The following is a 24,137-nucleotide window of genomic DNA, read 5'->3' as shown; positions in this document are numbered from 1 at the left end:
GATGTCACGTGATGACGCCGCGCCGCGGGTCACATGACTGACTCACCCGAAACCAAAACAGCACAGCAGAAATGTCAGTTCTTCTTTCTGCTTTTGTGTTCAGAGTATAAAACATGTCGATGTTTAAAGTGAATTTTATATTTTCTGTGCTGTTTGTCGTGTTTGGTGCCGCACTTGCGTTTCTGGGAAATGGAGATAAATTTCGACGAAAGGTGAGAATAAATCACTGAGATCAACCGAAAACAATGAACAAACTTCATACCGGTGCAAAGACAAATAGCCTTTAAAAAGCTGCAAACACCCACATAATACACACTTTATATAAAACTATTTTTGTATCCAGTCTTTGACCGTGGTGTTTATCACAGCTGTATATTGAGGCGCATCTCTTACAAAAGCTGGTCATCATGTTCCTCTTTGTGTGTTTATGAAAGGTTGGATCAGAACTAGATAATATTTCAGTATAATAAGTGGCATGAAACTGTATTATATATAAATGAATAATGATATATGTGTTCTGTTTCATAAGACTTTTGAAACCCATGAACACCCAAGTACAACTGATTTAGTGTAATTTGAATATAATTCTACATTTACTCTATGGATGTACTGTAAATGATTAATAATTATGACAAATCATTCATTTGATCTGGTTCTTTTAAGTGATTCAGTCAAACTATTGTACAAAGCAAAACAGAATTAGAGACATTTGACAATCTATGAATTCATTTTCACTTTTCCCACCACAAAAACCTATACATGTACATGTGTATTTTTTTATTAGCCATGATTCAACAAAATGTCATCTATGTTAGTCAGTTTGAAAACTTTACCTTGCGGATATACAGTCAATCACAGTATCACAGTTTATTCGCTATAGTTTAGAAAATGGTAAAATATGACAAGAATTTGACTGGTTTTGTCCGTCCTTCTGTTAGACTCACACACATGAATTATATTGAATATCTGTCAGCTGTTAAATTTAACTACACAATTAGATAATACCAGTTTAGCTCAACCAATCACCAAGCAATGCTTCATTTTGTTCAGTCTGTGTGTAAAAAGAGCATTAGCAATTAAAACTAAAAAATGATTGGTTTGACTGTAAATCATCTGAATTCACATCAGTGATATTCAACACACACTCTGGAATGAATCTGACTCTTCTACAGTTGTGGTGTAAAGGGTTTGTGATCAGTGTAATGACACTGGTGTGATGAACACACTTCTCTGATGTCCTCAGGTGTCTGTAGAGCTGAACCCGGGTCTGAGTCCTCCCTCGTCTCTTCCTCCTGGAGTCGCTCTGGTTCATGCGCGAGGACTGGGACCCAACGACACGCTTCACTTCATGCTGTGTAATCTCGGAGCTCCAGCGCTTCTGCTGGTCCACACGAACAGCACAGAGTCCGCAGTGCAGGTCAATTGGCCTGTGTTCATCAACCGCAGTTCCCCAGGCAGCCTGAAGGTGGCGCCGGAGAGCAGCGTGACCTACAGCTCGGCACTCGTGTTCACCCGGGTGAGATGCAGTCAAGGCTCATTTCATGCATTATCAGGGAATTAAACCAATGACATTTGCTGCTGGTCACTACAGGAACACTGTTAAAATAACTGAAGTAACCCTTAAAGGCGAGACACTACAGGTGAATAGGGTAACATTTATAACTAGCAGATATCACCATGAAACTTTCCCAGTTGATTACCTACATTAAGATGAGGAAAAAAATATATTACAAGTTTTCTGTAATTTAATGTTTAAATATGCAAATTAGGCAATATCTAATTAAATATGCGCTAATTTGCGTATATTTTTTAAAAACGAAAACTGAGTATTGGATAAAGCCAGGTTAAAAATTATTTTTTCATTGTGTTCACATATTAGATGGGGAAAAAATTACAGAGGGATTTATGGATATCTACTTTTGTTATCCTGTAAATCAGAATATACTGTCAATAGCCTTAAAAAAAATGATTTTCGGCATGTTTTTAGGAATAAAATGTTATATAAATCAGGCTAGGAATAATATATTTACAAATCCCTCTGTAAATGTCTTCATAATATAACAAGGTACAAGACTGGAGAGTTTGGTGTATATCGGTGCGACTGAAGTGGAGATTTCAGGCTTGGAGTTTGAGAGAAAAGTCATTTTTAGAAAACAGGCTTTAAAGATTTATCATCAGCCAATGAGATTGCGCATTCAGCCCTTTTACTTTCAGGATTGGTTGCTGATAAAAAGGAAATGACCATATTTGGATCCGACAGGATTGTACTTTCTAACGGTGTGTGTGATGACAGAGAGCAGACAGATCGCGGAGCAGCGTGTTGATTAAGAACACCAACTTTTGTTGAATTTATGAGAAATCTACAGACGCAAACAGACAAAGTGCAGTAAAATAAAGACCTAAAAGTGTATTACGGACTTTTTTCACCACAAGTCTGAAAGAAGACATGTTATTGAAGACAAATATCCAAAAATCTCAAAATTGACCAGTAAAAAAACCCCAATGTTTTTGCCTGCCGTGTCTCGGCTTAAACGCATACCTCGAGTCTTTAGTGACCCGAGACGTCATTCACTTCCGTCCTCCTCATTCATTTTTTTAAAGTTAGATATCAACCTTCTTAGTATTTCTCAATCAATTCATTATAAACTATATAACAAGAAAGAAAAAATTATTAAAAAAATGCCTGTTTTGCCATTCATTTTTTGTAAAAATTGTATAAGGTCGCTAACGACCAGCGGTGTGTAACAGCGTATTTTCTTTCAACAATAGTTAAACCTTTAATGACTGAATAAGAGCAATTCACCTTTATTCCACAAGATGGCAGTGTCTGATACACTGATGACGTGGCGTTTCACTCATAGTTACCGCAGGCAGAAAACAAAAGAATAGGAAGCATCATCAGCAACACTTGAAATGGCTCAGCCAAATATTACTGTCACTGATGGTGGATCTGGTGAAGAAGCCGTCATCGATCAATATATTGATTTTGAAGACGTTGAATATGTTTGAGATGGCGAATATGAGGCAGATTCTGAATGATGATGGTATAAAACACCCTTCAAGCTCCAAAAGTTAACAAAATATGCTTTATTTTATTCTTCTGTATTTGTGACTCTAACATCAGGAGAGTTTTATATCATCACGACAGGTCGAGATCCATTCATGTTCGATATATATATCCGGGTCGCTAAAGACCTGAATATGTAATAATGATTGGTGAAACATTCGTGCTTTTAAGGGTTAAAGAGAAAGGAAACTGATAACATGAACAAACCATGAGAACTGAAGGTGAGAGGTGAACACTGATGTGTGTGTGTGTGTCTCTCAGGTATGGGAGTACGATGACGTCAACAACACCGCAGACCCACAGACGACGGCAGAGTCCAGTTTCTACTCTCCTTACGAGCTCCAGAACTTCATCTGGGCGGATCTGAACGCCACCGTCAGCCAGTCGGATCACGTGATCACACTATGCGGCCGAGAGAAAGCCGAGAGTTTCGCCAACGGCTCCCTCTGCCTGAGAGTAAGCAGAACTGCAGCAAACACACAACAGGATGAATATGCTATTTTCATATTTCACTCTAGACTTTGAAATGCTGTGTATAGTGAAAAGCGTTATACAGATAACACCTTGGGCTCACCGGCGCCAGAACGAACCCAGAACATCCAAATCTCAGACCTTTTATCCTGTTACAGTTTAACACTCGTAATGTAAATCAAGTTGCTCCTGTTGTAACCGCTGTGGTCTGTGTGTTCATGAAGTCGAGACGCTATTGTCTGGGGCTGGGTATTAGATTCAGATGTCCCAATGCGATTCGATTTAGATTTACAAGCTCTCAATTCAATTCAATTTCAATTCATAAGCTCTCAATTCAATTTGATTCGATTTCAATTCACAAGCTCTCAATTTGATTCAATTTAGATTCACAAGCTCTCAATCGATTCGATTTCGATTCACAAGCTCTCAATTCGATTCGATTTCGATTCACAAGCTCTCAATTTGATTCGATTTTGATTCACAAGCTCTCAATTTGATTCGATTCGATTTCGATTCACAAGCTCTCAATTCGATTCGATTTTGATTCACAAGCTCTCAATTCGATTCGATTTCGATTCACAAGCTCTCAATTTGATTCGATTTTGATTCACAAGCTCTCAATTTGATTCGATTCGATTTCCATTCACAAGCTCACAATTTGATTCGATTTTGATTCACAAGCTCTCAATTCGATTCGATTTCGATTCACAAGCTCTCAATTTGATTCGATTTAGATTCACAAGCTCTCAATTTGATTCGATTTAGATTCACAAGCTCTCAGTTCGATTCAATTTGATTCGATTTAGATTCACAAGCTCTCAAATTGATTCGATTTAGATTCACAAGCTCTCAATTCGATTCAATTTGATTTCGATTCACAAGCTCTCAATTTGATTCGATTTCGATTCACAAGCTCTTAATTCGATTCAATTCGATTTCCATTCACAAGCTCACAATTTGATTCGATTTTGATTCACAAGCTCTCAATTCGATTCAATTTGATTTCGATTCACAAGCTCTCAATTTGATTCGATTTTGATTCACAAGCTCTCAATTCGATTCAATTCGATTTCAATTCACAAGCTCTCAATTTGATTCGATTTCGATTCACAAGCTCTCAATTCGATTCAATTCGATTTCGATTCACAAGCTCTTAATTCGATTCAATTCGGTTTTGATTCACAAGCTCTCAATTTGATTCGATTTCGATTCACAAGCTCTCAATTTGATTCTACATTCGATTTCGATTCACAATTCGACTCAATGAATATAGATTTAGTACAAATCCTAAATTTATAATAAAAGAACAGTGAACATAAGTTTACAACTGGTTAATTAAAAAAAACTATTTTTTATTTTAGGTGCACTTGGGGACATTAAAACAGAACCCAACTCTATATTTCAAATGCATACAATGAATAGACAGGATTTTGATGCAAGATGAAAAATTTTTGAGAATCGATTTTGAATCGACCACATTTTATCAGAACGATTAATCGAAAAATCCCATTTCGTAGTTCCCACTCTACGATTGATGACCATTTGCTCAGGATGTGATAAACCCAAATAGTGAAGAAACATTATAACTTCACCTCCTTCATCTCTATGATAATTAAGCCATTTTGAGGATGAGCTCGTTCTAACATGTACAGTATTTTGGGGTGTAATCTGTGTGGAGGCATTACAGTCTCTTACACACGTGTGTGTTGTTCCTGGTTCTCCTCAGCTGTCGGTGTTCGAGTCTGCGGGTCGTGATGGAGCGTGGCCGAGTCTCCTCCATAACTCTAACTCCTCTCAGCTCCACGTCTGGCTGGACGGAGTGACGCCGCGAGGAAACCACTCCCGCTTCCTCCTGGAGTTTCAGTCGGTCGGAGACTCCGGCTTCCAGGGGAGAGTTGATGTCCGCAGCTCCATAGATGATGAATACACTCCTTCTATCTTCAAGGTACAAACTTCGACAAACCTGGACATTTCCTCAGATTAGTAAACTCTACTGTATCACATATGTCACATGGGTAAATTTTTTGACATTGAGATTTATAAATCACATTAAAGCTGAATAAAAAAGCTTGATGTATAGTTTGTTAGGATAGGACAATATTTGGCTGAGATACAACTATTGTAAATCTGGAATCTGAGAGTGCAAAACAATCTAAACATTGAGAAAATCTCCTTTAAAGTTGTACATTTATGTTCATGATTGTGCTGCATTCACTCACACAAATACATGTTTTATATATTTACAGTAGGAAATTTACAAAATATCTTCATGGAACATGATCTTTACTTTAATATCCTAATGATTTTTGGCACAAAAGAAAAATCAATAATTTTGACCCATACACTGTATTGTTGGCTATCGCCACAGATAAACCCGTGCGACTCGAGACTGGAGACGTGATCCAGGGTCACATATAATGCGTTTATTCCTGAGGCCTGTGTCATATGATACAGTAAATAGGCCTGTAAATGATGAAATCTTTGCTGTCGCACACAATCTCCTCCAGTCGTTCTGTCTCTAAGGTGTGTAAGGTGTGTTTCCCGCACACCGCTGTAACTCGTGCTTCACTACTGTAGTGCGCTGCATCGTTGAGGACATCAGCTATAGTCACGACTGTTTCCCGAAACTGTATTATCGCAAATTGGTCGTTCACCATAGAGTCAACCACGCCGGTTAATGATGTCAGGCAGGTTATGGAGTATAACTTCTGTTAATGACTCTGTTTGAGATCAAATTAACGCTAGATGTTTTGATATAAATTACAGACATGCATCTGAGGACTATTTCTCATTTTCTCAGTTATTTTGCTTTATTTCCAGATTCAATCATAGACTCGTTCTTACACTAGAGCTCGTTCGCACATGCGCACTCTTCAACAACTGTGCTTTAAATCTCTTGACAAACTAAAAGACGTAAATGACATTTGAGATCTGTCGTTACACACACACAACTCTGCGATGCTGTTTGCGAATGCTCGTTGGAACGATGGTTTCGGGAAACACGACTCGTTGAACTGCTGATAACGACTGAACTTGCGACCATAGTTGGCTAACGATGCTTTTGGGAAACACAGCCCTGGACATTTTCTCAGATTATTAAACCCTACTCAATCATATGTGATGCGTGAAGTCTTCGCTTCAGAATTACATCACTTTTTGTCCATACAATCCACAACCCGACCGTCTCCTTTGACTGTGTATTGTGTGAAGCTGCCTCCTCATTTTTGACTTATAACAAAAAACAAAACAATGTCTAAAAGCTGCTGTGTGACAAGCGTACAGCAAACAAGCTAAACAACCCAGGAATAAGTGTTTATAAGTGTTTATAAGTGTTTATAAGCTGTCGACCCAAAAAACGAGTGTTTAAGGACACAAAAGTGGACACATGCAATTGAGACAGAGAACTAGCTTACGCCACTGAGGGGAACGTAATCGGCCACAGGATAGCTTAGCTTACAGAAATATAATCTATCAAACTGACATTTGGATATTTTACTTACCAGTGATAAAATGTTAACGGCACACAGTGTATTTTTAGTGCATACTGAGAGTCAGGATCCCACAATTCACCCATTCGGTCCAGCCTGTGTCCACTTTTGTGTCCTCAAACGCTGTTTTTTGGCTTATAAACACTTATTTCTGGGTTGTTTAGCTTGTTTGCTGTACATCTTGTCACACAGCAGCTTTTAGACATTGTTTTGTTTTTTGTTATAAGTCATAAATGACGAGGAGGAGCTTCACACAATACACAGTCAGTGGAGACGGTCGGGTTGTTTTCCCCCGGTGTGGGCGTGGCCTAAATGTGCTCTGTCTCTATTGGCTGATCTCATGTGAGTGACAGGTTGCTCCGCCCACATCATCACAGAAGAGAAGAGATGCTGCGAGAGGAAGTTATCCGGAGATTACGAGCAACAATAATGATGTGCACTGATGAATGATGTATAATGAACACTGCAGTATGCTGGTGTCCTGTGTCTCCTGTCAGGTGTTCGACTGGGTCTCGCTCCCGCTGAACTCCAGCAGTGTGTGGGGCTTCTCCCAGTGGAAGCCCGTGGCGTACCGTAAACCCGAGCCGGTGTTTGAGGACGCTACGCCCTGCAGAAGCTCTCCTCTGGTGTCCGTGAGCCGGATCCCTCAGTCTGCGCTGGTCCAGGCCTTCTTCTCGCTCGAGGCTCAGACCCGCGGGCTCAACATCAGCTTCGGGGTCGATAAAGACCCGGTGTTCTACAGCGACACCAAGTACATCAGCTGGTGAGAGGACACTTACATTCACTTCATCATCTACCTTTTACACACACTGGCTGATTAGATCTGTTAGGAAATAACGTTATTATTATTATTTTTTTTAATTTAAATATAAAATAAATATTAATAATTAGTTATTTTATTGATTGTAATTGCCTTTGGTAAAAAAATATTTTTAATTGCTTTTGTTTTTTTTATATTTGAATTGAAGATATTAAAAATATTATGTATTAAATAATTGTATTGATTGTAATTTTCAATTGGTTTCTTTTTTTATTTACTTTTTTACTCATATTTGTCGATTGGTATTATTAAAGGAATAATTAAATATTTTAAATATTAAAATACTATATAATAATGAATGTACAATTACTATTATTAATTGTAATTTTCTGTTGTTATTTATTTTTGTTTTTTAATAGACTTTTTTTTTTTTTTTTACCATACTTGCCGATTATTATCTGTTATTAAATTATAAAATATTAAAACAATAGTTTAAAAACAAGGTTTTAGGTTTGCTTTTGAATATTTTAATTAAAAATATTAAAAATACTTAATATAAATTGTTATTTTATTGATTGTAATTTTCTATTGGTTCTTTTATTTTATTTTTTTTATGCATACTTGCCGATTAGTATCTGTTGTTGGGAAATATTACAAATATTAAAAACATTTTTGAATTGTTCTTGAATATTTTTTAAATATTTGACGATATAAAAATACTACATATTAAATAGATATTAAATTGTTATTTTATTGATGATCTTATTGTGTGAGTGATCTTAGACTAGTTTTACACTAATTGCAACTGTGATCAACTATAAAGCACATACTGTTACTAGTTTGTTTCCAAACGAGTAAAATACATGTTTAAATGTTTCACAAGTGAAGTAGGTTTCCTGAACACGCCCCGTCAGTCAAACAGATAGTCCCGCCCCCGAACTCACACGATTGGTGGAGACAGAAGTTGACGAGCCACTCAAACAAACAGATCACTGTTCTGAAACAGTCAAACTACCAATGAGTGAATCATAGAGACTCTGAACAACAGCTTTAACACACATGAGAAGAGCTGTAGCTCATATTAAACACAGTTTGAGAGAGTGTTTGAACAGTGTTTGTGTGATCTCTCTGCAGGACTGTGTTAATGGGCATGGGCGAACCTCCAGCCGACTCCTTCTCCGTGTTAATCATTATCATCATCGCCGTTGGACTTGGCACTCCGCTGGCCATCATCATCGTGGGTGGAGTGTTTGTTTGTGTCCGCAAGAGGATGACACACTCGATCTACGAGCCAATCAACTGAGACGTTAGGGTACAAGCCCCGCCCCAATGCACACACACCGGCCAATCAGTGAAGAGGTCACTGCCCCCTGATTGGACGGTTAGGATGATCACATGCACGTTACTGATGAACATTTGCAGACAAACTCCCTCTGGAAAAAGTGTTTTTGATTCAGACGTATCGCATTTTTTACACCTTTATACTTAAAACTGATTGGCCAGAAGATCGCAGAAGAACTCGAGTGATTATTTGATTTTGTTCATTTTTTTAGACATGATGCTTATTTGTTCTGTGTCCCATAATAATAATAATCCTGCGTGCATAATCAGTTATTTGCCCAATTTTAAAACAATTTCTCTTTATTCCTAAAATATTTGCATATGTTTTTGCTAAATAACTGCCCAGACGGCAGTGACGGGCCTCAGGGATTCAGTGTCTCTTCATCAGAGGTTTAGGAGAGCACTGCTGGTTTGATGTACATTTGCATCTTGTAAACATTGATTTGCACCACATTTAAAAACACTGAAATCTTTCAGTTTTTGTTGCCGCCAATTACTAATAAAAATGTAAATATGGATTTAAAACTGCAGCTGTTTCTCTCTCTCTCTCTATAAGCTCCTTCTCAACACTGATGGACTGAAGTGCAGTGTTCTGATGTCTCATACACCTGTCAATCAAACATCCAGTGCATCATTTATTCATAAACATACAGATGGAAACAGCAGATTTGAGGACAGACATTAGTAAACATGAGGAATATGGCACAAATCAACAGTTATAATCACAGCATGACATACACAACTACATGATGCATGTCTGAAACATCACACATCAAAATACTTCACTGTAAAACTAAACACACTCTATTATACAACATATCCGGCTTACAAACTACATTCATTTCTAAAAGAGGCCAATTTTAGGAGCCTTTTACTCAGACACTGTTTTCATGCCTATTAAACACATATCCCTGTTATTTATTTCTTACATTAGTTATTAAAAAGACATTTTTAAAACAATAATAAACCATGGAAAAATGTAAGACATCATAATTGTTTTTAAATCTTCACTTTCTAAAAGCAAAATATACTTGGTAACGCTTTACTTGAAGCCTCAATGTATAATGCATTATAAAGTTATTCATAACGTAGCTTATAATGCATTATATATTTCCATAAATAACTGTAACCAAAGTAAACATGCATTATAATATTTGCAGACTCCACCTGTAACTGGTTGTTTGTGTGTTTTAATGCATTATACTTTCTAAAGGTGTGTTCAATGAATAGAACGTATAATAATGTATATAACAGTGGTTACAATCATTTAAGACCATACAGTGCATAATTCATGCATTAAAATGCTATTATAATGCATTATATATATATATATATATATATATATATATATATATATATATATATATATATATATATATATATATAAGGCTTTAAGTTACCATATATATTTTGTATTTCTTTCTTTTGATTTCAAGGTGAATGTGAATCAGGCTTTGTGAGATTCGCTCGACTAGTAACTATTGAGGTCAGATCCTGAAAGGCCGAACCTCGAGGGTTTACCGCAGTTAAACAGGTTTCTTCATGACACGTATCCAGTTTCATCCCATTCTCAGTGCAAGAGAGAATCTTTCCCGAAGGATTCTCCCAGTCTTTCATCCTTCATTGTTTATAAGTCTGGACGGACAATGTCAGTGATGATTCTGAAGTCACGTCCATCTTTATATCAGTGATTATTCTGAAGGCTGATTGGGTTCACCCCCACCACCTTAGCTTTGGGGGTGGGGGGGTGGTGGGCGGAGCCACGTCAAACACCGCCTCCGGCCCGCCCACAGAGCCGATGAAGTACAGGTTTGCTCCCAGAAGAACGAGCAGAGGCAGGAACGAGAGGCCGAGTCCGAGCGCTCGAACGCTGCTGCCGAACGCCACACACACCCAGTAGATCAGTCTGAGGAGGAGCACAGCATCAACAACACACTGATCCCAGCGGGAGCGTTCAGTGAAACAATGCTTTATCAACCACTTTTGTTCGCTTTCTATTTCATAAAGTAACATGCATTGCAAACTCTTTGAAATTACTTTTTGAATATACAACGTAATATCCGTGTCACATTTTTCAAATGAGAAAATTTTATTGAATTTATTTACTTCAAATCTCTCCCTTCCCCAAAACATGTAACAGATTAGTGATGTGATTTTAGAGGATTGGACTAAGGTTTTCCAAGAAACATGTAACATTTAAAAAATATTTTTTACATGATTTATTTACTATTACTTACAAATACAGTTGAAAATGTTTCCCTTCGCCAAATATTGTAATGTTAACGTATAAGTAGTTTTGTAATTTTAGAGTATTGGAATAATGTAAATGTTACATTTAAGTCTTAAAAGTAACACTTTTTCAAATTAAAAGTAACATTATTTAAATAAAGTAAGTGTTAAGAGTAACGTCCCCAACACACACACACACACCTGCCGAACACGAAGACGATGGTGAGCAGCGGCACCAGTTTGAGCAGGTCCTGTCCGGCGTACGTTGCCATGACGGCGAGCTGGAGGAAGAAGAGCAGGGAAAGGTGGAGCGAGTCTCGAACGAAATGTCCGTGAACGACGACCTCGCGACTCTCCCACATCCCGTCGAACAGAGGCTTCGGCGTCCCGAACCTCAGCCGGGACACGCCCTGAACCAGCACACCTACAGCAGAGAAAGACCACACTCATTACTCAACACTTATTATTAATACTTTCATATACAGTCAAACCAAAACCTATTCAGATTTTTTTACTAGTGTGTGCAGGACACTATAGTTCATTTCTGTAAGTGAGGAGAGCAAACGATGATTCGGACACTTTGAGCTGATCATGTTTTGCTGAAGTGTGTTTTCTTAAATTGCTAATGCTCTTTTTACACACAGACTGAACACAATGAAGCATTGCTTGGTGATTGGTTGAGCTAAACTGGTATTATCTAATTGTGTAGTTAAATTTAACAGCTGACAGATATTCAACATAATTCATGTGTGAGACAGTCTAACAGAAGGACGGACAAAACCAGTCAAATATCAACTGAGTTCTGCTCATATTTTATTACCATTTTCTAAACTATAGTGAATAAACTGATAATGTGAGAGATGCTGAAGGTGTCTGAATATATTTTGGTTTGACTGTATATGTTTTATACACCAGCACAGGGCCGTGCACAGGGGGGTGGCCCGGTGGCTAGAGCCACTGCCCCTCTGCCCTCATCGACTGAGGTGCCCCTCTTCCCCACCCCCACCAAAGCTCAAAGCATTCCGCTGATTCCGCTAATCCGCTCCAGGTTTTCCCGCTCGCTCCGCAGCATCACTCACAGTATACGACAGCTCACAAAAGCTGTCGCATTAACAGGTAGGCTATGCAAGACAGTGGTTGAATCTGCGAAATTAGTTTTTTTATTTTTTTATTTATTTATGTCGGTAAATTTTTGCTCTTGGTCTTCTGGCTTCTGGCTCTTTCTACTAGTGCTAACAGCTTGTACAACCAGGGCTGGACTGGCCATCGGGCATACCGTGCACTTTCCCGGTGGCCCGACGTGCTTTTTGGGCCGATACATCTCATACTCATACATTATTTTTATTATTTTTTTTTTTTTTTTTTTTTTTTTAACAGCCCATAAAATGTGTACATCGGCGGCCCATTAGTTTGTTTTGTTTTGCTTAATTGGCGGTGCTGGGTTTGTGCCGGTGTAATGCATTGGTCAGAAAAAGTCAGCGTTAGTTTTTGTTCTTTTTCTTCTGACAGACCAGCCCATGAAACACGTAGATCAGCGGCCCATTGGTTCTTTTCTTGATTGACACTGGGCTGGGCCAATCACAACTTTAAACGAGTGAGCGAGCGTGCAGCAGTGTCAGTGTGTATCTGTCAGAATAGTCAGCGAGATGGAGAAGAAACGCAAGGAATGTGCAGAAAAACAGCGTGAAAAAATAGAAACAGGCCCTTAAAGCAGACACTGTAAAATGTGTCAAAATATACACTACCGTTCAAAAGTTTGGGGTCAGTAAGATTTTTTAATGTTTTTAAAAGAAGTAGCCTATCTTCTGCTCACCAAGACTGCATTTATTTGATAAAAAACAAACAGTAATATTGTGAAATATTATGACAATTTAAAATGACTGTTTTCAATTTTAATATATGTTAAATTGTAATTTATTCCTGTGATCAAAGCTAAATGTTCAGCATCATTACTCCAGTCTTCAGTGTCACATGATCCTTCAGAAATCACTCTAATATGATGATCTGATGCTCAAGAAACATTCATTATTATTATCAATGTTGAAAACAGTTATTTACAATTTTCTTTTTTTTTTAATTCTTTGATGAATAGAAAGTTCAAAAGAACAGCATTTATTTAAAATATAATATTTTCTAACATTATAAATGGCTTTACTGTAACTTTTGATCAGTTTAACTCATCCTTGATAAATAAAAGTATTGATTTATTTTATTTATTTTCTTCCTTTCTGAAGGATCATGTGACACTGAAGACTGGAGTAATGATGCTGAAAATTCAGCTTTGATCACAGGAATAAATTACACTTTACTGTATATTCACATAGAAAACAGCTGTATTAAATTGGAATAATATTTCAGAATATTACTGTTTTTGTTTGCATTTTTAATCAAATAAATGCAGCCTTGGTGAGCAGAAGATACTTCTTTTAAAAACATTAAAAGTCTTACTGACCCCAAACTTTTGAACGGTAGTGTATGTTTTCTGCCCTTCATCAGCTCCTGTGATGATGATGATAGTGAGGAGGATCAGGAGAGAGATGAGAGAGTGTAGAGCCTGCGGTAAGCAGAACTACTTTCAAAACACTTCGGCCATGTCATGAGTGTAGGAACCCATAACCCAGTTACAGATCATTTCCACATCTGCATAGTTGACGATTACAGCAATTCACTAGAAATTTAATGAGAGGCGTTTGTAAACCATGTTTTCCGCCAAAATAAAAGCTTGATGCAGTTTCCGTCAAAACAAAAGATCATGTGCTTATCTCTTTCAAGTATAGAAATTGGTACAAAACTAATTATGAAAGTTTCCTTTATTGTTTTAGTGCATTTGTTTTACAAAATATGGCTATTACTGTCATTGGATTAATATTATAACTATTACTATGTAGTAGGTGTAATGTAAATAGACACTGTAACTAAAAGAGGTTTGAATTTTTCTTTGTTTAATTTGCACACTGAATATGGGTTGGAGCTTTTAATTTTGAACTCTCAAAGTGCACCAGATTGATGAATTTAACATTAAAATGCACAAAATTTTCTTATGGGGGGGGGGGGGGGGGGGGGTTAAGGAATTGGAGTTGGTATGCATATATTTAAGGGCGTGCAAAGATGGGTGGTGTTTATGATCATATAGTGGGCCAGTCTGGGCCAAAATGCCAGGGCCGATTTATTATTTTTTTTGCCCCAGTCCAGCCCTGTGTACAACATATCCACGTTCGAATTAGCTGCTTGTCTAATCAAATTATTGTACTCTCGATCAGATCTAATACAAATAACTTAATTTTCTGTTGTTAACCCAGAAACTTAACCCCCCCAAAAAAACAAAATAGTGCCCCTTTTTTGGTTTAGGCCACTGCCCCTTAAAATGTCTGTGCACGGCCCTGCACCAGCACACCTACAGAGAGAGAGAGCACTGTTATTGTTATTGATACTTTGAATGGTTGTGTGTGTGTGTATATATATGTGTGTGTGTGTGTGTGTGTGTGTTTTATAGATCCTCACCCAGCACGATGGGAACGCTGGCGAAAAACGCACAGCGCAGTGTGTAGACCAGCCTGAGGGGGGTGCTGTCGAGCAGAGGGGCGTCGAAGGGGAGGAGCTTGTAACCGGCCCACGTTAGTAACGGGAACATGAGCGCGGCAGCCGTTACACACACACACATCCGCACAACCTCCACACAACTGCTGTCTGACACAGAAACAGAGAGATCGTGTTCAGAACAAGCACTCATCAGATCAGCTCTTTAACTTTTGAGCTGTTCGCCAAACTGTGCATTATACAATACGCTATCCCACAATGCAATGCACTCTACTTGACCTGGGGTTATTATCATTAACTAAAACCATTCAAAAAAAGATTTGTCGCTTGAAATAAAAATAAATGTTAATTGAAATTATAATATAAAAAACACATTAAAAAAAGTTGCTTGAAATAAAATAAACGTGACCTGAAATCATACAAAATATAAAAAAACGGTTTAAAAAAAAAAAAAATGTGTTATTCGAATTAAATATATATTTTAATTGAAATAGTAATATAAAAAACGTACTTATAAATGTATCTCTAAAATTACATCTCGAGACTGACATCTTTTCTCATGCAATTGTGACTTTATAACACGCAACCCAACAGAATCGCACGTTTATTTCTGCGAAATATGCGAGATGTTTACCTTCAGGTTTCTCTATCTGGCGGATCCAGGCCGGCTGGAAGAGCGGAGGAGGGTTAGTGATGACGTTCTGCTCATCCATCGGGATCTTCTCCATCGGGATCTTCTCCATCGGGATCCTCTCCATCGGGATCTTCTCCACCGGGATCTCCTGCATCGGGATCTCCGGGATCAGTGTGTGTTCCCATCCCGTCGACTGCAGGATCATCACGTTCGGTGTGAACACTTTCACCAGCTGATCATCTTCCTCATCTTCATCTTCCTCCTCATCGTCAGCATCGTTCTCCTCCGCCTCCATCCAGGGGTCTGGATCCTGCAGATCTTCTGTGCTCTCCGTCCTGCTGTCGGATCCGTCGGATCGGGTCGGGTCAGGGATCAGAGGTTTGATCTCGCCAAATGTTTCAGGACTGAAGATCAGCACCTCCGTCATGTTGATCTCTGTGTGTGTGTGTGTGTGTGTGTGTGTGTGTGTGTGTGTGTGTGTGTGTGTGTGTTTATGAGCTGAACTGCTGCTCTGCAATCATCTCTGAAACTACAGAGCGATGAAACTCAAAACAGAGTTCAGGAGGAATAGAAAGGTTGCACATTTCCACTGACAGTGTCCTAAACACACACACACACACACACTCACTCTCTCTCTCTCTCTCTCTCTCACTCTCTCACTCTCTCTCTCTCTCTCTCTCTCTCTCTCTCTCTCTCTCTCTCTCTCTCTCTCTCTCTCACACACACACAGAGAGTGAAGTGTAACAATGTGGAGATAAGAGTGAATCATAGTATCTAACACTGGTGAGTAATGGCTGAATAATGCAGTTCCACCAGTTTAACATGAGCTCGCGGAAACGAACAAACACAGCAGAAATAAACACGACACTAACCAACACGCATTCACTGTTTCATTTCAAGCAAATACAATAACAAACTCTTCTTAAAACGCATAATAATACGAAAACACCAACTCTGACTAATATTATATGACATGAAACTTGTCTGAGAACGGAAGTAAAATGCTGTTGTGTCTTACCTGACACTCCACTGAGAAGAACCCTATGAATGTATATGTAATATTATACGTGATAATAACAGATGAGAAGTGAGACTCGACCGGGATCGCTGTGATCGGGCACGCGCACAGGTGCGACGGTCAGTCCCGAGTCCACAGGTAAATCATTCTCTCGCGGTGTCACGTGACTCTCGGCGACGCCTACAATACACACATCTCGCTCTGAGTTTGAACTAAAGAAGTGCATGTGTGAAGTTTACATTTTATATGGGGTTTACTTAAAATTTTGCCAGATTTAATTAATTGATCGTGTAAAAAAAGGTAGTTTTCTTATGTAGGAAGTCAGCAGATAAAAGTCGCTGTTTAGTGCACTAATATAGATTAAATCCGGCTTTTTCTGAACTAAAGCTCATCGGTACAGTATTTGTGTCTAAATTCTTTCTGTTTAACCAATGGTTAAACTAGCACATGATTAAAAAACCTTTTGAGATACAGGAAATCCATACTTTTAAGAACATAACCTGAGCGATGTTGTTTACTAGCGCTGCACATGTGTGCGAGTCAGGCGCAGTGAAACCAAACTACCCCTCAGCTGATCGACAGCTCCCTCAGCCAATCACAATGCTTCATGCGCCGAAACAGCCAATCAGGATGGAGGATTGGCAGAGGGGCGCGTGCACACACGCGGAAGTTCGTCTGTACCTGCGAATGTGTGTTTTCCGAGCGCATCATTATGTTCACTTTCACTAAACTAATGATTAAGATGTTTTAATATTTAAAGGGCAACATGAGCGGCGTGTGCAGGGAGGTAGTTACACTCCAGCTGGGACATTATTCCAACTTTGTCGGGACACACTGGTGGAATTTGCAGGTGAGGATGTTTAATAACGGATACATTGCGAGGCTGAAGAAACCTGGCATCACTGTGAAAACAAATTAAACAAAATGTCAGAAACAACCTGACAGCTTCTACCTCTGTTTGAAGGAGATTACGTATTCATTTATGATTTTACAGCAATAACTGTAGTAAGTACACTTATAAAAAGTGGTATGATTTTGTGCATTGTCATGGTGCTAGTGTTTATGACCATGTAAAACCTTGATGTTCTTTGAAATACCATGTAAATACGGTAATTACTCTGTACCCTGGCTTAAAGGTTTCATAAACAGTTTTTGTTATTCTGGTTGAAGCTCTCTTCACATCCTGATAGCAGTCAATAATAGAAGTGGTCCAAATATTAAAAAACCTGTCTGTGGAAGTCTCAGGACCAGAAAATGTTCGACCAATCATTGCGTTCGGTCCGAGTGCACTGATTGGATGTCCTACCTGCCTGTGTCAACATATGTATTTCCATACCTTGGAGGAGGTGTGGCTTTAGGCGTGGCTCTGAAACTTTTTATTTTATTCAAAATGGAGTTATTAATTTATTTATTATAAATGATTTATCCGTGCACATTATTTTTTATTAAAGTCCCCCTGTGGTGAAAATCCAGCTTTTAATGTTGTTTATGTGTCTATGTGGTGTTTTTAATATGCTTTAAGACAATCCATGTGTAAATTCATAAGTCGACAGCATTGCTGAGTATTTCCTCCTTAAAACTGCAGTGAACCAAAGACAGTCTCAAAAACACGCTTTGAAATCGCTGGTGTTTCTGACGTCACAAACTACCTTGTAACCAATCAGATCAACGTGTGATCGTCAACCAGTGGATCTCTGAGCTGAGTGAGTGAGTGGAGGCGGGGCTCATTTGCATATTCATAGAACCGCGCATACTAAATGAGACAAGGGTGTCGAGTTACATTCAAGATATTTTAAGGCATAAAGACATTTTTTCATGTAATTTTGGTGAGTTTTAAAGGATACAGTTATTGACTACTGGGGGACTTTAAATTTATGACTTTAAAGTACCATGTTAAAGCCATTTGAAACAGTCTCAGTAAAGCACGTGTGTGTGTGTGTGTGTGTGTGTGTGTAGGATGCGGGTCTGGTTTATGACGCGGTGGAGCCGGCGGGTGAGCTTCAGAGTGACGTGATGTTCAGAGAGGGTCGAACGCTGGGTGGTCATGTGACATACACGCCTCGACTCATCGCCATGGACCTCAAAGGTACCGGAGTCTGATCCTGAGTCCTGCATCTAAACGGAGGAACAAATCAGATTTATAAATGCAGAAAATATTCTTAAGCATACAAACTGTTTTCGCTTGTACACCAGTAATTAAATTATGAAAGCTTGTTTCCACCACAGAATAAAAAATAAAGTAGGTAATTGCGACTTTTTATCTCACAATTCTGACTTTTTTTTTCTCACAATTGTGTGATATATAGTCAGAGTTGCGTGATATAAAGGCACAATTGCGATTTATAAAGTCAGAATTCTGATAAATAAGGTCAAGATGTAAAAAGTCACAATTATCTTTTAAAATGTTTTATTCTGTGGCGGAAACAAGCTTCCATATTAAATGAATACAACATCATTAATGAAAATATAAAGATACATAGTCAATTATAAAACGAATAAGCAAAAGAACAATATTTAATTGCTTTGTGATAATTACATCACTGAAAGTAATTATATTATTGCATTTTGATGATGACATTAGCTTATCTTCCAACTACCTGTTTTAATGCACATTTTAGGATATCATATTAAAAACCCTGGATGGAAACACAGACACTGATAATGATGGTTGGATTATGTGATGTGTGTTGCTGATGTGTGTGATGTGTGTGTTGATCTCTTCAGGAAGTCTTCAGACGCTGAGGAAGCAGGGCAGTCTGTACGACACGGAGAATGAAAACACCACCTTCACATGGTAAAACACAGTCTTCACGGTTTCTGTGTGTGTGTGTGGAGTCTGATTAAAAGCTGGATGTGTTTCTCTTAGGAAAGGAGAGATCATGACCCACAAGGAAAGTCCTCCCACCAAAAACCCTTTCCTACAGGATCTCGACAATATAGATGTGAGTGTGAGTGTGTGGAACTCAACAGGGTTTTTGAAAGCATGTAAATATCTGAGAGTGACTCTTCTGTGTGTGTGTGTGTGTGTGTGTGTGTGTGTGTGTGTGTGTGTGTGTGTGTCTAGACGGGAGGTTCACCAGCAGATCCAGGGGTCACGTGTCCTCCCTCTGCGGTGGATCGCTGCTCAGGTGTGTATCAACACACAATGAACCGTTCAATGGCTTGATTTGTGTTCCGGCTCTTATTATGAACATTTACATTAATGCATTCGGCAGATGCTTTTATCCAGTGACTTGCTCTGCATTGAAGGTGTGTGTATTATCAGTTCATGCATTCCCTGGGAATCAGACCCATGATGCAAGATTATTATCATTAGCTAAAACCATTCATTTTTGTTACTTGAAACAAAATAAATGCTTATTTAAAAAATAAATAAATAAAACTTTTTTTGCCAAGGCAACATTTCTCATTTTAGTTCAGTCTAATTTGATGTACTAAAACTGAAACTAATAAATACAATTAATAAAAACTATATTGACATATAGTTGACAAAAAAAAATGACAAAAACACACAACAAAACTAAAAGCATCAACTAGAATTATAGTGAAAACAGGAAATGTAAAAATAAAATAAAATTCAGACTTGAAGTAAAAGTACTAAAATAGCTTAAACTAATACAATTAATAAAAACTAATTAGACATATTTAAAAAAATAAAACTAATAAAAATGTCAAACTCAACCAAATTATTAAGACTTTAACTAAAATTATAATGAAAAAAAATAAACATTTAATTTAATTAACTTGAAGTACTTAAATAACTAAAACTCAAAAATAAAATTAATAAAAACTACATTAAAAAGAAATTAAAATAACTAATAATTAAAGAAAAACAAAATTTCTATAACATTATTTAGAATTACAGTAAAAACAGAAAATATAAAAATAAAATCTAATTCAAAATTTGAACATAAGCTACAATAGAAAAGTAATGCTACTAAAATCACTGGCTTGACGTTTCTCTACAGGAATGAAAATTCATGCATGTTATTTTAAAGAAAAGCATCATAATATTTTTCATTAAAATATAATAACTCCTTTCATCTGACATCATCAATCCCTCTTATTTCTTTCCATAGATCCAAAAAATAAGTCTCATCCTACATTTTCTGTTCTCATTTAATATCCCGCTTCACTTATATCTCTTTACAAAAGCAAAACAGCTTCTCGAAGGGATGAAAATGTCATGATATTATTATTTTTTCTGCATATGTTTTACAGTACGTGTTTACTCTGTATTGCCCAGCCCTAATTGTGGGAATAATGTGTGTGTTCCTGAAGGATCGAGCGTTGCCATGGCGACGGTGAACAGCAGTCTGGAGCGGATACAGAAATCCTATAGGCTGGAGGGAAGCGTGAGGGTGTGGTCAGACTTCCTGCGGATCCATCTTCACCCGCGCACCATCTCCGTCATTAACCAGTACAACCATGACGGGTGAGTGATTGACCCTTCGCAGGGAGTTTGACTGACAGGCGATCTGACCAATCATAATCCACCATCCGCCGAATCCGCCACTTTTGTCCGACAAAGCGGTCAGGAGAGTTAGTAGATGAACCTTGGAGGAGAAACGGAGTGTACTGACGTCTTTCCACGGTTAAAACAACATTCTGATGTTCATTCATGTTTATTTGATGCTATAAATGAACTAGAAGGAAGAGATGATCGGTTCACGAGCCGCTTTAACTGAGCGATCTGTCAGACACATTAAAGAGCCACAAAACGGTATTTATTGTTTAAATTTCTTTTAAAAAATGACCAAATTTGAAAGGTGAGACTTTGTTTCATTATAAAGTAAGCTGGTCTGTCCTGTGTGTCAGTGTGTTGTCAGTGTCCTCTCTGCTCTGCGATGTGTGTTTCACTGCGTGAGATCATGATGTGGCGTGAGAGAGGCGTGGCTTATCGGACATAGCAACAGTAACTAAAGGGGCGGGTCTTTGCGATGGTCAGTTCAGTGACTGATGCTTCACATTACTGAACACCAGTTCGCATTCAGAAGTTCAAGAACCAAGATTGTTTTACATGAGGCATGATTGATCTCAGGAAGTTGTCCTGTATCCTTCAACACTTCTGATGTTCAGTGATGTGTGTTTGCTGCTATAACTCGTAGTGAAGAGGACGAGATGATCGGCTCACGAGTCGCTTGAACTGAGGCGCTGATTTTGTTTCATATCAAAAGTAATAAAGCACAAAGTTTATTGCGACTGTTGAATGAAAGGCTCTAGAACTGCACAAATCTGGAAAAATTAAGAATCACGATTTATTTTTTTGTTTAAAATATAGATCACGAATCTCCCATGATTCTTAAAAGACGACTAAACTAAATAACATTAACAGTAACATAATAGTACATTTTTAAATATACCACGCTATAACACATCAGTATTTGTGTTTGAATATTTTTGGATGGTGAAACTACTCTGAGTGATTTTCCTGTGTTTATTGTGTGTGTGTGTGTGTGTGTGTGTGTGTGTGTGTGTGTGTGTTCAGTGAATCTGAGCGTCTGGAAGCGTTCGGCCAGGGGGAGGCGCTCTTACAGGGTCCAGTGCTGGAGGATCTGGAGGATCGGCTGCACTTCTTCGTGGAGGAGTGTGACTATCTGCAGGTAACACACACACACACACACACTCACACACATCAGCCTCTAAAACTCATCTTTAATCACCAAAATTTCCTTGATAAAAAATTCTTCATGCCTTAAAATATCTTGAATGTAACTCGACACCCTTGCCTCATTTAGTATGCGTGGTTCTATGAATATGCAAATGAGCCCCGCCTCCACTCACTCACTCAGCTCAGAGATCCACTGGTTGACGATCACACGTTGATCTGATTGGTTACAAGGTAGTTTGTGACGTCAGAAACACCAGCGATTTCAAAGCGTGTTTTTGAGACTGTCTTTGGTTCACTGCAGTTTTAAGGAGGAAATACTCAGCAATGGCGTCGACTTATGAATTTACACATGCTTTGTCTTAAAGCATATTAAAAACACCACATAGACACATAAACAACATTAAAAACTGGATTTTCACCTCAGGGGTCATGTGACCTGAGTGTGGTGTTGAGATTTGTGAAGCCCCTGGCATTAAAAAAAAAAGAGATGTTTGGCTATTTTATATTTTTCTGTTTGTGTCGGAAACGGGACTTTTATTTTGACGGCGCTGAGAATATCAACATTTTAAGAATCAAAAGTTTCTCAGGGGAACAGAAGTTTTATGAGCAAACGTAAAGTTTTATGTACATAAAATACATATATTATGTATTATAATATTTTATGTAAGTGAGAAACCATCCGTCAGGAGTATTAATGTGAATATAAGCGTCCCTCTCTGCTTTCCTCCCGCTCAGGGTTTCCAGGTGTTGTGTGACCTTGCTGACGGCTTTTCAGGCTTGGGGTCGAAGGTCACAGAGTTGTTGCAGGACTCTTACGGAGGTCGTGGCATCCTCACCTGGGGCGTGGCACCTGTCAATCACCCAGACACGGTGAGAGCGTCATTCATCTTTAACTTAACTTCGCTTTGGTTGCATCTCATGGTTGCATGTGTTCTGAACTTGTTTTGTCTCCGCCTGACAGAGCTCTGTGTTGGACTTGTACCACATGTTGAACTGTGCGTTAGGGACGCTCCAAATGGCCAATCACAGCTCTTTCTTCTGCCCTTTGACCCTGAGGGGGGGACTGGGCAGACGTCCACCTCCGCCCACAGCGTTCCCGCTGCTCAACTGTGACGTAAGCCGCTTTCAGTCACTCCTTTCACAGTCACAGTTAACCAATCCATTAAAACAGTTTCATTGCTTAAATTAGGGATGCACGATGCATCAGCCACCACATCGGTAATTCGGTATCGGCCGATATATGTTCATTTTTTGATGTTATCGTTATCGGCCTGATCAGAAAATGTGGCCGATATATTAAAGCTGATAAATAGTGCATTATTTCCTCCAGCTGAGACGCTTCAGATGCGACTGTTCAACATGATGATTTCTGGAAATATGATTGAAATCCCTTCAAAAAAAGAAAAATACAGTTCATATATCATAAGTGTCATATCGGCTACATAACATTATAATCAGAACTTTATAACTGTGTGCTTTTAATGGAGAGACTTGTGTTTTTGTAATCAGGCTTTAAAAGATTGGCGTTAAAAGAAGACAAATGTAGATTTAGATTAAACAGCCGATATATCGGTTATCGGCTTTCAGATCTAAAGGATTATCGGTTATCGGCTCAAATGTTCATATCGGTGCATCCCTACTTAAATAAATGACAAAAAATTTAAAAAGCCTAAAATGATCCTTATTCAACACTATAATTGTCCGGATTAAAGGCTCTCCAAAAGCATTTGGGCCCGAAACTGAAAATAACTGTTTCTGCCAAAACAGTTCAGCAGCCGAAACTTCGGTCCATCCCTAATAAAAACTAGACCATTCTGTTTGTAAAGTTTTTTATTGAGCATATATATATTATACAGTTTTCAATCAACAATATAAGAGCGGCTCAAGTATTTTTGTACAAGTGTACATATAAACCAGAACAGAACAGAGAAAAAAGCACAACAAAAACAAACAGAGCGGAAGTAGAATACAATTTTGTAGC

At 38.3% G+C, this 24,137-nt stretch overlaps 3 protein-coding genes across 3 annotated transcripts in view; 2 read left to right on the top strand and 1 right to left on the bottom strand.

Moving 5' to 3' along the window:
* The first annotated feature begins 15 nt into the window (after positions 1 to 15).
* glmp (glycosylated lysosomal membrane protein) lies at positions 16 to 9,655 on the top strand. Its single transcript, XM_084131667.1, has 6 exons — positions 16 to 212; positions 1,244 to 1,516; positions 3,329 to 3,523; positions 5,265 to 5,483; positions 7,524 to 7,789; positions 8,921 to 9,655. The coding sequence occupies exons 1-6, from the start codon at positions 114 to 116 to the stop codon at positions 9,087 to 9,089; spliced, it is 1,221 nt and encodes a 406-aa protein (XP_083987793.1). The 5' UTR covers positions 16 to 113; the 3' UTR covers positions 9,090 to 9,655.
* Positions 9,656 to 9,749: 94 nt separating this feature from the next.
* Positions 9,750 to 16,674, bottom strand: tmem79a (transmembrane protein 79a). Its single transcript, XM_084131674.1, has 6 exons — positions 16,546 to 16,674; positions 16,019 to 16,056; positions 15,528 to 15,988; positions 14,858 to 15,043; positions 11,558 to 11,780; positions 9,750 to 11,033 (listed from the first exon to the last, which is right to left on the bottom strand). Exons 3-6 carry the CDS (start codon positions 15,952 to 15,954, stop codon positions 10,841 to 10,843), a joined length of 1,029 nt encoding a protein of 342 aa, XP_083987800.1. The 5' UTR covers positions 15,955 to 15,988; positions 16,019 to 16,056; positions 16,546 to 16,674; the 3' UTR covers positions 9,750 to 10,840.
* A 273-nt stretch (positions 16,675 to 16,947) lies between these two features.
* LOC311093952 (protein misato homolog 1-like) overlaps positions 16,948 to 24,137 on the top strand; it is a 13,848-nt gene continuing 6,658 nt past the window's right edge. Inside the window, exons 1-9 of the mRNA XM_084131649.1 lie at positions 16,948 to 17,395; positions 18,502 to 18,631; positions 19,270 to 19,339; positions 19,412 to 19,487; positions 19,610 to 19,673; positions 20,827 to 20,980; positions 22,034 to 22,148; positions 22,892 to 23,026; positions 23,118 to 23,270. Coding sequence (XP_083987775.1) covers positions 17,312 to 17,395; positions 18,502 to 18,631; positions 19,270 to 19,339; positions 19,412 to 19,487; positions 19,610 to 19,673; positions 20,827 to 20,980; positions 22,034 to 22,148; positions 22,892 to 23,026; positions 23,118 to 23,270 — 981 coding nt within the window. The 5' untranslated portion in view covers positions 16,948 to 17,311. The remainder of the gene's footprint in view (positions 17,396 to 18,501; positions 18,632 to 19,269; positions 19,340 to 19,411; positions 19,488 to 19,609; positions 19,674 to 20,826; positions 20,981 to 22,033; positions 22,149 to 22,891; positions 23,027 to 23,117; positions 23,271 to 24,137) is intronic.

Source organism: Abramis brama (assembly GCF_963993115.1).
Source record: "Abramis brama genome assembly, chromosome: 12".
In the NCBI taxonomy this organism is placed as follows: Eukaryota; Metazoa; Chordata; class Actinopteri; order Cypriniformes; family Leuciscidae; genus Abramis; species Abramis brama.
The sequence above is the reverse complement of the archived record's forward strand: the minus strand, read 5'-3'. Positions and strand labels throughout refer to the sequence as shown.